This window comes from Molossus molossus, unplaced genomic scaffold, assembly GCF_014108415.1.
Source record: "Molossus molossus isolate mMolMol1 unplaced genomic scaffold, mMolMol1.p scaffold_m16_p_5, whole genome shotgun sequence".
Taxonomy (NCBI): Eukaryota; Metazoa; Chordata; class Mammalia; order Chiroptera; family Molossidae; genus Molossus; species Molossus molossus.
The window spans coordinates 12704756-12717615 of record NW_023425388.1 but is presented as its reverse complement, the minus strand read 5'-3'; the positions used below and the strand labels follow the sequence as shown (position 1 = coordinate 12717615).

The following is a 12860-nucleotide window of genomic DNA, read 5'->3' as shown; positions in this document are numbered from 1 at the left end:
ACTGCAGCATGACTGTCATTATAGGAGCCCGAAACAATGTGCACCCCTCTGCCTGTGGTGTGCAGTGAAGAGATCCATCTGGAGAGACAAGCAAGCCTTGGGGTCTTTACAGGCCTTGATGCCCTGCCTTCCCTCGGATAGATCATGCTTTTCTTTCCCTGAGGCCCGGTGTTTTAAAAACATTTCTTTTCTTTTGTGATGTTTGTTTATATTTTTATTTTTCCTTTTACCATTATGAAAATATGCTTTCTGAATCCTTTTACCGTTATGAAAACGCACTTCTCTGAATTCTTAGTAACTGTGGTATGTTCTTACTATTCACTTGATGTCATTTAGCTCGGGTGAAAAGAACTGACCTGGACAAAGCAAGGACTTTTGTTGGGACGTGCCCTGACATGTGTCCCGAGAAGGAGCGGTACATGCGGGAGACTCGGAGCCAGCTGAGCATATTTGAAGTGATCCCAGGGACTGACCAGGTAGAGCCCTATGCCCCCCGGCATCCCCTGCAGGCCACTGTCTGTAACTAATTGTCAGGCTGTGTCAGGTTGGAAGTGGCGTGTGCAGAGAGGGAAGGCTTATTCTTCCATAATTTCTGTACACGTTGATACATCTTTTAGAGTATGGTGGGATGTGCTATTAATACTCATTTAACATTGTTTGCATTTTGAGTTGTGTACTAAGCAATCTTGTTTAAGGTGCTAGGACCATATAAGATGTAGGTGCAGATTTATTTAATAAATTAAAAAACTCTTTTGACCCTTTCTTCCTTCGTTCCTCTCTACCTCCCTCCCTTCCTTAATAATAAATAAACAATAAAAAACTCTTGCATTTTTTATTTTCACAATTTTATTCCTATCCTTTTCTATGTTTGTTTTGCACATTTGAGATTATGTTCTAGATATAATTTTATATGATTTTTTTTTAATCTTCACCCGAGGACATTTTTTCATTTTTTGTTCAGATAGAGCGGGAGGGAGAGAGAGGAAGAGAGAGAGAGAAACATCAACATGAAAAGTACACATCGAGTGGCTGCCACCCGCAGGACCCAACCAGGGCTGGGGACAAACTGCAACCTACGTATATTCCCTTAGCAGGAACCAAACCCGGGTCTCTCTGTACTGCAGGCCGATGCTCTAAACACTGAACCAAACCGGCCAGGGCTGTATGATTTTTTTTTTCACTTAAAATTATATCATGAACATTTTTTTTTATCCTCACCCAAGGACATTTTTGCGTTTATCTCCAGATAGAGTGGGAGGGAGAGAGAGAGAGAAATATCGATGTGAGAGAGATACATTGACTGGCTGCCACCCACACAACTCTAACCAGGGCCGGGGACAAACCGCAACCGAGGTACATGTCCTTAGCGGGAACCAAACTCTGGTCCGTGGGCCGACGCTCTTAACTGCTGAGCCAAACTGGCCAGGGCATGAACATTTTCTTCCTTATGAGGAACTCTTTATAAATATTTTTATTTATTTTTAAATATGTTTATAATTTTTTCTTGAGTCCTAAAGTTTGTTTCTTTTTTAATTAATTTATTTTTGTTACAGATGTTTCTCCTTTTTTCCCCCACTGATTACCCCTTTCCTCTCCCCTCCCCGCCCTGTCCCCGGATTTGTTGTCCATGTCCATTGATCATGCATACATGCATATAAGTTCTGTGGTTTATCTCTCCCCCACCACCCTCTCTTCTGGGGATTGTCAGTCTGTACCCCACTTCCACATTTCTGGGACTGTCCCATTCCTCAGACTGTTATGTTCATTATATTCCACAAATAAGTGAGATCATATGATACTTGTTTTTCTCTGTTTGGCTTGTTTCACTTAGGATAATACTTTCCAGGTCCCTCCATGTTGTTTATATTGATTTTTAGAGAGAGAGGAAGGGAGAGAGAGAAACATCAGTCAGCTTCCTCCTGCATGCCCCCTACTGGGGATCAAGCCTGCAACCTGGGCTTGTGCCCTGACAAGGAATGGAACCGGGACCTCTCAGGCAATGGGAGGACCCTCAATCCACTGAGCCACACTTCATAATATATCCAGGCTATAAACATTTTTTTTTTTTTTTAATCCTCACCCAAGGACATTTTTCCATTCTTTTGTTCAGATAGAGTGGGAGAGAGAGAGAAGGAGAGGGAGAGGGAGAGAAACATCGATGTCAAAGGGACACATTGAGTGGCTGCCACCCGCACGACCAACCAGGGCCAGGGACAAACTGCAACTGAGGTACATGCCCTTAGCGGGAACCGAACCCGGGTCTCTCTGGACCGCAGGCTGACGCTCTAACCGCTGAGCCAAACTGGCCAGGGCCAGGCTATAAACATTTTTAAATGACAGCATGTTATTTAGTTATATCATTTTGTCAAATCTCCCCACTTTGCAATCATTAGCTAGACTTTCTAATTTTTCAATTATGTTAATTCAGTTGGGCATACCAATGCTTCTAAGGTATTTAGATTATGTCCTTCAGATAGTTAACTACATCAGAGGCTATGTATGACCTTTCTTCAAGTTCCTGAACATGTGCCAGTTCATGTTCCCAAATTGTTTAGGTCCATTTATTTATTTATTTATTTATTTAATTATTATTTTTTTTTATCCTCACCCGAGGACATTTTTTGTTCAGATAGAGTGGGAGGGAGAGAGAGAGAGAGAGAAACATCGACATGAAGGGACACATCGAGTGGCTGCCACCCGCACGACCAACCAGGGCCGGGGACAAACTGCAACCGAGATACGTGCCCTTAGCGGGAACCGAACCCGGGTCTCTCGGGACCGCAGGCCGATGCTCTAACCGCTGAGCCAAACCGGCCAGGGCTATTTATTTTTTTTAATCCTCACCCGAGGACATTTTTGCATTTATCTTCAGATGGGGGGGAGAAACATCTATGAGAAAGAGACACACTGACTGGTTGCCACCCACACGACCCCAACCAGGGCCGGGGACAAAATTGCAACTGAGGTACGTACCCTTAGCGGGAACCATACCCAGGTCTCTCTGGTCCACGGGTCGACGCTCTAACCACCGAGCCAAATTGGCCATGGCGGTTCTTTTATTCTTTGTTAGTTTGCTTTTAGTCTTTTCCTCTTCTGGCTGGTGATTTTATAGCTGTCTTTACCCAATCAAGGCCCTAAGTCAGGCAGCAGCTGTCACGGCAGAGTCCCTGGGGTCCTGTCCCATGGGACAGTGATGACAGCTTGCAGTGGATGCCTAGGGCCCAGACCTGTGGACATCAATGCTTCTGCCCTAGGCCACATGTCTTCAGCCTCTTTTTGCTGGTGGAAGATGTAGCTCCAAGCCTCTGGTGGCCAACTGGACCTGGCCCCACCAGGCCCCTGCTTCTGCTACTCTATCCTCCTGTCCCCCCCACCTGCCAGTCCTCTCTCTTGTTTCCATTTCATTCCTGGTCTATGTAGACTTAATCTGTTGTTTGAGTGTGGCTAAGGTCTTTGAAAGTACTTTAAAGTTCTTGACCTATCACACTACTGTGCTTGGAACCAAGCAGGTATGTCTTCACTTATATTCCTCTGCTTCTTGATGTGATGGCCACTTATTTTCAAAATATGTTTCTCGATTTATTTTATCTTTGAATTTTGATTGTCACTGTCAAACAGAAATTTTACATATAAAAATTGTATTCTGTAGTATTGATCTTGTATGAGAGAGAGAGAGAGAGAGAGAGAGAGAGAGAATGTGTGATTTCCCCTTTTTAAGGCACAGCTGCTGTGAGGCTGACTGCACATGCCACCCAGCTGCTTGTCCCTATTCTGTGTCTTCAGGTGGACCACGCAGCAGCCGTCAAGGAGTATAGTCGCTCCTCAGCTGATCAAGAGGAGCCCCTGCCACATGAGCTGCGGCCTTCAGCAGTGCTCAGCAGGACCATGGACTACCTGGTGACCCAGATTATGGACCAGAAGGAGGGCAACCTACGGGACTGGTATGACTTCCTGTGGAACCGCACACGGGGCATACGGAAGGTATCAGCCTTTTCTGATTAGGAAACTAGAAAATGTATGTGAATTCCAAGGTGAAAGAGAGTTTTTGTCATTTTACTCAGTTATATTTTATAACAAAAAGTACACTATTATTTAGAATCGTTACAAAATCTCATTAAAATGATCTTTATGGGCTTTGTTTCAAATTGAAATATGAGAAATTCAGATAATAACCGTGATTTTTCTAGTAGTAATTTAGTGATTATTTAAAATCTAGTGATTTTTCTCTGCATGGGAATATGTACATGGGATCTGTGTATATGAGACACACATTCATAGGTGTGAGAGAGAGAGTGTGCGTGTGTGTGTGTGTGTGCATGCATGTATACAAGCCAGTTGGGTGTGTATGAGATATGTATGTGCATGTGTAATATTCCGCTCTTGCTTATGGCCAGGACATCACACAGCAGCACCTGTGTGATCCCGTGACGGTGTCCCTCATTGAGAAGTGTGCCCGGCTTCATATCCACTGTGCTCACTTCATGTGTGAGGAGCCCATGTCCTCCTTTGATGCCAAGATCAACAATGAGAACATGACCAAATGCCTTCAGAGCCTGAAGGAGATGTACCAGGACCTGAGGAACAAGGGTGTGTACTGTGCCAGCGAAGCTGAATTCCAGGGCTACAATGTGCTGCTCAATCTCAACAAGGGGGACATCCTAAGGTGAATTTTCAAATTTCAAAGCTAGCCTAGGCTGTCTGGAAAGCAAGGTGTAAAAACAGGAAAAGAGCTGTTGGGATAGCAGTAGCTGATAATGCTAAGTTGACTCTGGTCCTTAATGTGGGATGACAGTTAAAAAGCCTGGGCTGGGCTGTATAGTCTGTTGAGCTGAGTCACTGGGAGCAGGATGGGAATGTGTGCTGACACCAACACATCTAAAGTTGGCTCTAAATCTTTCCTGAGAATAATTTCTCCTGGTCAGTGAGAGAATATGAGGGAAGGAATCTGCCCGATGAGCAGAATAGGCAAGTGAACCAGGACAGCGATGCCTACGGTGCCCTATCACAGCGGTTAGCAATTTGCTGTATCCAGGCGTATTTCCTAGTACATGTGTGCACACACACATCAACAAAGATATAAGTAACAGGAGAGGGAAAACTTGTGTGAAACATGCTAAGGGTGTGATATTAAGAAAAAATGAGTTTTAAATCCCAGTCTGACACGTATATAGATATATGAGAAATTTCGCGGAGTCCTCTGAGCTTCTACTCTTGTCACTGGTAATTTGGACTTAATGATAATTGGTGTTTCCTTTAGTTCCAAGATTCTCTTATTTATGCTGAAGCTCTTTTTTTCCCTTTAAAGCTTTTTTTAAAAAAACACATTTATTTATTTATTTATATTTTAATCCTCACCCGGGAACATTTTTCTGTTTAGATAGAGTGGGAGGGGGGTAGAAAGAGAGGGAGAGAGAGAGAAACATCAGTGTGAGAGGGACACATCAACTGGTTGCCTCCCGCATGACCCCAACCAGGGCCAGGAACAAACCGCAATCTACGTACGTGCCCTTGGAATCGAACCTGCGACTCATTGGTCCCCGGGCCAACACTTTAACCACTGAGCCAAACTGGTCAGGGTGCTTAAAAGCTTTTTAAAAAAATAGATTTGAGAGGGAGAGAGAAACATGATGGTTGTCTCCTGTGCATACCCCGGCCGGGGATCAAACCTTTCATCGTTTGATGTACAGAAAGGTGCTCCAACCAGCTGTGCCACACTGGCCAGGGCTCCTTTTTATCTTGACATTTTACCCAAGAACCTTGTCACAGAACATCTATCTGGATGTATAATTGATTTTAAGTTTTAAAATTAAGCCTTGGAGGTAAACTTGTCATGGAAAGTGGCTGTGTAGTCTTTTCATATGTGATTGGCATGTGTTCTCTATCTTGATTAATTTAGTCATATTGGTTTATTTCTAAACAAAAAGTTAAATTTTGTTTCTTAGACATTGCCATCAAACAGCTGGCAGTCAGCTGGGATTAAAGTATTTTTTAGATAATCAATTCTTAAATTGCTGTTTGAATTTGTTTACTTTATTCATCATCTTAAAAGAAAATCTTTTATCAAAGTGGTCCAAGAAAGAGTAGCAGCTTTGAAGTTAGGAAACAATGAATTTAATGGCATATGTCACCATTAAGACTCTTTCTCAGTATGATTGAAATCTAGTTTTTCGTCAGATCTACTTTTGTGGATATTTTGTCTAATTAAAATAAAATTTAAAATAAAAACCTAAGGTTTTTTTAATCTCCTTTGCTTAACAGAGAAGTACAGCAGTTCCATCCACCTGTTAGAAACTCCTCTGAAGTGAAATTTGCTGTTCAGGCTTTTGCTGCATTGAACAGTAATAATTTTGTGAGATTTTTCAAACTGGTCCAGTCAGCTTCTTATCTGAATGCTTGTCTTTTACATTGCTACTTTAATCAGGTGAGTAATATTACTGTACTTGCAGAATTAGAGTAAAGCAGGTTATTAGTACTCATGATATTTAAATGCTTCTCTATTCCATGAATTTTTTTTTTTTTAATCCTCACCTGAGGACATTTTTGCATTTATCTTCAGACAGAGTGGGAAGAAGAGAGGGAGGAAGAGAGAGAGAGAAACATTGATGTGAGAGAGAGACATCGACTGGCTGCCACCCACATGACCCCAACCGGGGCCCCAGACAAACTGCAACCGAGGTACATGCCCTTAGTGGGAACCGAACCCAGTACTTTTTGGTCCTTAGGCCAACGCTCTAACTGCTGAGCCAAACCAGTCAGGGCTCTATGAATGTTTTAGGCAAGTCCTGGGCTAACTCGTGCAGTCCTCATGACCCCCCAGGGTCACTGGTGTTACCTTGTTCTACAGAGGTTGGCATTGTTGATCACTGAAGGCAATGAAAAATACTGTTATAAGAGTTTAGATAAGAGAAATGAACCATATAACTAGAGTTTAGCACTTTATCCTCCCTGGAAATAAAGAAATCTAAAAGCAAAAAACTGCATGCACAAAGTCTCTAACTTAGAAATTCTCAGTGTTACTAATTTAAATTTTTAGAGTGAGCCTGATGATGCTAAATGCATTTCAATAAATATCTCAAAGTGCGTGCTCTTTGTTGATGCTGTGCTGTGCTTTGGGTTTAAAGGCGGGCACCTGGGACTTTGCCTAGAGTGAGCTCCCAGTCTTGGAATCTCCAGTCAGGATTTTAGCCCATGCCTACTTCACGGTGAACACTCTGTGCCGCTCCCTCACCGCAGGATGGAGGATGCTACCAGCAGGAGTCCTTGCTGAGAGCACTTGGGGTCCCCTGGGTTTGGAAGAGGCTGCTCCGGAGATCTCAGGGGCCTGCTGCTGGTTCTTGTGACTCCAGGTCAATTTTCTTCTTGGTCACACACAAAGTCCTCCTGTAAACAGTGAACTAAACCCGTAAGTGTCAGATCTGACAGTTGCCAACAGAACTGAAATTCTGGAACAAATGAAAAGGTTTATAACAATGTGCCACTTGGGGAACTCCATGAAGATGATAAATAAAACTAATAGTTAATATTTTTTAAATGATTTAATATTATTAGAATGTTCACCATTTGTGCTCATATTAATAACTTTAAGTGTACACCGTCCCTCATCCCTGGGCCACCTCTCCTGCTTCCTCCTTACTGGGCTGTTGCTATAGTAGTGCCTCCAGCCCTCCAGGCCCTGTATCCTCTGCCTCAGGGTTTCTGTACTTGGTGTTCTAAGTATTCTTCCTTCTCACAGCCACTCAAGGCCACATCCTCCAGATCTAGGCTTGGCTTCCACCTTCTTGGCTGGGCCCAACCTTGTCAGTGCTTCCTGTCCTCCTCCTCTGCCTATCTCTCTATTGTATTGTTACCGTTAAATGTACTATGTATTTTATACACTTCATTTTGTTCAACGTTGCTCTCTCCCTAACACATCAGCTATGTGGGGACAGGGATTTTGTTTGGTTCACTGTTGTAGTCTCAGCGTTAATAACGCCAGGCATGAAGTAAACACTTGCTGAATACTGGTTGATTTAGTTAAAGAACACTGGAAGAAGCCACCCAGAGTCCTACCTCGCAACACAAGTTTTATTAGCAGTTTCTTGTTTTCCCTTTGTCTCTTTAAAAAGCATTTATCATAATGCTATGAAGCAGTTTTGTCTTTGATTCTTAATTTTATGTCTTGCTTTTTCCATTGGCATTTCTTTATCTTTTTCTTTATTTTTATCCCTCACCTGAGGATACTTTTTTTTTCTATTTATCATTAGAGAGAGTGGGAGGGAGGGAGGGGGGGGGGGGAGAGAGAGAGAGAGAGAGAGAGAGAGAGAGAGAGAGAGAGAGAGAAGTGTTGATGTGATAGAGCCACATCAGCTGGTTGCCTCCCACATGATCCGACCAGAGCTGGGGACAAACTGCAACCAAGGCACATGCCCTTGACCAGAATCGAACCCGTGACTCATTGGTCCATGGGTGACACTCTAACTGTGAGCCAAACCGGCCAGGGCTGTGGTAATTTTTAGCATCTACACAGCTTTTTGTTGAATGGACACTGCATGGTTTACTTTCAATGTCCTGCTGTGGGGTGGTTTGTTTTCTAGTTTCTCTTACAAATAACACCTTCAGGTTAATCTTTTCTGTGTACGAAGTTGTTTCCTTGCATGCATTCCTGGGCATCTTTCACTGAGCAAATGGCCTTAGATCACCAAGCCTGGGACCCGTAATACCAGGTTGCTTTCCAGAGGGACTGAGCTACAGCAGGAGCCCTGTTTTCTTTGCCAGCCTTTCTGTGGTCCTGGGGTGACTGACCCTTTGAGACTGCAGTAATTGGCTTCTTTCAGATCCGCAGGGATGCTCTCCGGGCACTCAACATTGCATACACCGTGAGCACACAGCGATCCACCATCTTTCCCCTGGACAGCGTGGTGCGCATGCTACTCTTCAGAGATTGCGAAGAGGCCACAGACTTCCTCAACTACCATGGTCTCACTGTTTCTGATGGGTAGGAGCTGAGAGTGAAATTGCAGGCCCTCTCTCTTTCCATTTGTCTTAATTCTGATAAAGACTAGGAAGTGCCATCGACGTGCTAGGCCCTAGAGAAGGCACGTTTCATTTGCTGCCTCCATAGTATACATAGTGAGGCTCAGAGAGGCTGGGAAATATCTCCAGATCACGTACTGCTTGTGAGCAGATTGGGTTCAGACCCAGTTCTTTGTGACTCCAAAATCAGTGCTTTGCACAAGTTACTGAAGAACTTAAGTGAAAGGTTAGGGCCTCCTTATTCTGTCCCTTGAGCATAGCTTCTGCTGGCCTGTGAGACACCACCACCCAACTCTGATGGCCCAGACAGGCACCATTGGGCCAGGCCAGGGGCTTCTCTGCTCGGAGTCTAAGTGTTCTGAGAACGTGATGAGCCTTGCAGATCCTCTTCCAGAAGATGGCATCATGATAAAAAATATGATAGGCATGCCCTGAGCTGGGTTTCCCAATCTCTCCTCTAACTTCACCACCTGCATGGTACCTGTAGTCCTGTCCCCATGGAGACGTGGCAGCTTTGAAGGGAGCCAAGAGTGTGTATACGTGGCTGTTAACAGCTACGCCAGGTGGCTCCCACATAGGCCGGCAGCAGTGAGTGCTGCTTCCCTCCTGATTTCCACGTGGCTGTTTGGTGACTCTGTGACAGAGAGGGGGGCTTCTAGCGTTTTTGCTAGGTACTGGGAAGTGAAGGCTGACCTCTTACCTGTGCTGTCTCTCTCTGGGTTCTTTGTGGTCTGGGTAGCTATGTCGAGCTGAACCGGTCCTCATTCTTGGAACCAGAGGGTTTATTGAAGGCCAGGAAGTCGGTGTTTATTACCAGGAAGCTGATGGTGTCAGTTGGTGAAATTGTGAACGGAGGGCCATTGCCTCCTGTCCTTCGTCATACCCCCATGTGCAGCTTTAACTCCCAGAACAAGTACGTCGGGGAAAGCCTGGCCGCGGAGCTGCCTGTGGGCACTCAGAGACCCGGTTTGGACATAGCAGGTGAGTGGAGATGCAGCTATGGGAGGGAACTGGCTGCTTGTTCTTCTAGGAAGCCTCTTGAGAGCCAGAAGCATCTATCTTGTTTTGGGGTCTAGATGTGGATGTTGGCACAGTGCTCAGTGTTTCACCCTGAGATTGGCCTAAAAGGCTCCCTGGTGTCATGTTGCTTGGTTCTTACTGTGAAGCTCAGGGAGGGTGGCTGGTCCTTAAAGTCACTGTGGGTGGCCTGGAGGTTGTCCTTGGTGCTCACATTTGCCTGTTCTCTTCCAGGTCGGGGGAGAGGAGAGGAGTGTGGTACTGAGGCGTCCCCGCCTGCCCTCCTGCAGCCTCTTCCCATCCCGGTGCCTGCCCTGCCCTATCTGCCTCACCAGCCAGTACCGACCCCGAGTGCGGCACCCAGCCTCTTCTCACCCCCCATGCCACCCCCTGTGCAGCCAGAGCTGCTTTCTGCAAAGCCTGAGCCTGTGTACTCTGATGCGGTAAGGGGTCTTTCAAGAAGCTCGTTGTGCACAAACATCTATCAGCATCTGATGTCCAGTCTGACCATCGTCTGTAGACTGAATCCACTGAGGTGGTTACACACGTGACCTTAGAATGTTCTGGACTAGTCATGGCAGGTCTCACTTTGTGACCTGGTCCACAAAGCTTTAGTCTGTGTCTCAGATGAGGAGCCTGAGGGTCTGAGAGCAGGGATGATGTGCAGGTCTCTACCTTGTTGCCCATGTCTTTCTTTGAAAGGTCACAGATGGAACTTTGGAGCATGAGCTGAAGGGTTTTTATGAACCTAATGCTGTTGATAAAATAAGTGTTGCCCTGAGTTGAGTGCTTCCTGTGCCAAGAGCACTGAAGACATGTGGTGTCCATGGTTGTCCTACCTCAGCGCCATCGTGTGCCCTTACGTGACTGCTCCAAATGGTGCTCAGCATGCTCATTGAAAAACCACTGGACTTGTTGACTAGGGATGGGGGGACCACAGGTAGTACTGCATGCCCAATGACAGGCCTTCTCGGGGGTCGAACAGGGCCTGTCCACCACACAGGTTGTAGACTTGGTCTCGCCACCTGTTGCTTAGACTGGCGTTCTATGAGAACTTGATGGCTCTATGAAGGACTTCAGTGCCCTGAGGCTGTGGAATCAGATTGTTTGGTTACAAGCTCAGTCTGTCACTACTGGCATGGCTGACCTCCCGTCTGATCTCTTTAGGACCTGGCACAGGTGGTGGATGAGCTCATCCAGGAAGTTCTTCAGAGGGACTGTGAGGAGGTTGGCGCTGCTGGGGCGGCCTTTGCAACCACAGCTCTGGGGTGAGTGGGGTACCCATTTTGCTCTGAAGCTGTCTGCACTGACTGGGACCACATTCCATCCCTCCAGACAGTTCCTCTCACAAAGCTGCTGTCTTCAGCAAAAGATTGCAGTTTCCCATTTGTACAGGCTCAAATGTTGGTCCTGGTCTCTAGGTGGGTGTAATTCATGTTTCTGACCTTCTGTTTGTCATTGGCATGTAGTTTCCATTCATGTCTGCATTTGAACAACATTAGGTTTATTAAAATTGTAAGTTAAAAACCTATTTTTCTTTAAACCTTAAACATGACGTAAAATTCTAGTAAAATCAAAATTAGTTAATTCTCTATTAAAAATGAAAAATACTTGAAGGAGACTTGATTTGGTATGATAAACACATAATACGATATACAGATGATGTGTTAACAGAATTGTACCCCTAAAACCTATATAATTTTATTAACCAAAGTCACCCCAATAAGTTCAATAAAAACAAATATCCCAAGCACCACCCCCCAACTAAAAATACTCATTTCATCTTAGGATATGTTTAAGTTTATAAGTTTGACAGATTAAATCCTTTTAAACATTTTTTTTTTTTTTTTTTTTTTATCCTCACCCGAGGACATTTTTCCATTTTTTGCACAGACAGAGAGGGAGGGAGAGAGAGGAAGAGAGAGAGAGGGAAACATCGATGTGAAAGGGACACATCGAGTGGCTGCCACCCGCACGACCAACCAGGGCCGGGGACAAACTGCAACCGAGGTACATGCCCTTAGTGGGAACCGAACCCGGGTCTCTCCGGACCGCAGGCTGACGCTCTAACCGCTGAGCCAAACTGGCCAGGGCCTTTTAAACATTTTACACCATCCGCATTTTACACCATGGTAAAATTTCCTTAGATATTTCAAACTACATTTATAAATTTTCTTTATCTGATTCTGTCTAATACTTCAAACATATAGTCTTTTTAAAAAATTTTTTTTTTTATTGATGTTAGGGAGAGAGAGAGGAAGGGAGAGATAGAACTATCGATGAGAGAGAACATCCACTGGCCACCTCCTGCATGCCCCCCACTGGGGATTTGGCCCACAACCTGGGCATGTGCCCTGACTGGGAATTGAACCAGTGACCCCTTGGTGGATAGGATGATGCTCAACCACTGAGCCACACCGGCCAAGGCCCATGGGTTTAATTTTTATGCTGAAAGCCAAATAAGTTGTTTTTTCTTAGTGTTAAAAGTTTAGTTATGTGGTTTGCTTGGCTTTTGCTTATTTATTTATTTAGGATGCTATCCACTTTGCTTTGTCTAGTGTTTCCAGTGCTGCTGTGGAGGAGTTGTTAACAGCTGCAACCACAGGCATTTTGAGGCACATTGCAGCTGAAGAAATGGCTAAGGAAAGGGAGCGCAAGGAGGAAGAGAGGCGGCAGGCTGAAGAGGAGAGGTGAGTGTGTCTCATCCTTGCAGTGTAATGGGGGTCAGTGTGTAGACATAAGAGAGAACCCAACTGGGTCTAGGATGCTCTTGCTGTTGTCCCTTGCATCAGACCCAAGGCTCACCCAGCGCCCTTATACACTTCTGCCCA

At 45.0% G+C, this 12860-nt stretch overlaps 1 protein-coding gene across 3 annotated transcripts in view; it reads left to right on the top strand.

The window, feature by feature from the left end:
* LOC118617115 (minichromosome maintenance complex component 3 associated protein) overlaps positions 1-12860 on the top strand; it is a 51685-nt gene that overhangs the window by 13449 nt on the left and 25376 nt on the right. For all 3 annotated transcript variants that reach the window (XM_036242737.1, XM_036242736.1, XM_036242735.1), the window contains exons 7-15: positions 337-476; positions 3784-3981; positions 4395-4663; positions 6259-6421; positions 8814-8974; positions 9752-9993; positions 10264-10472; positions 11197-11297; positions 12588-12719. In XM_036242737.1, the coding sequence (XP_036098630.1) occupies positions 337-476; positions 3784-3981; positions 4395-4663; positions 6259-6421; positions 8814-8974; positions 9752-9993; positions 10264-10472; positions 11197-11297; positions 12588-12719 (1615 nt within the window). The remainder of the gene's footprint in view (positions 1-336; positions 477-3783; positions 3982-4394; positions 4664-6258; positions 6422-8813; positions 8975-9751; positions 9994-10263; positions 10473-11196; positions 11298-12587; positions 12720-12860) is intronic.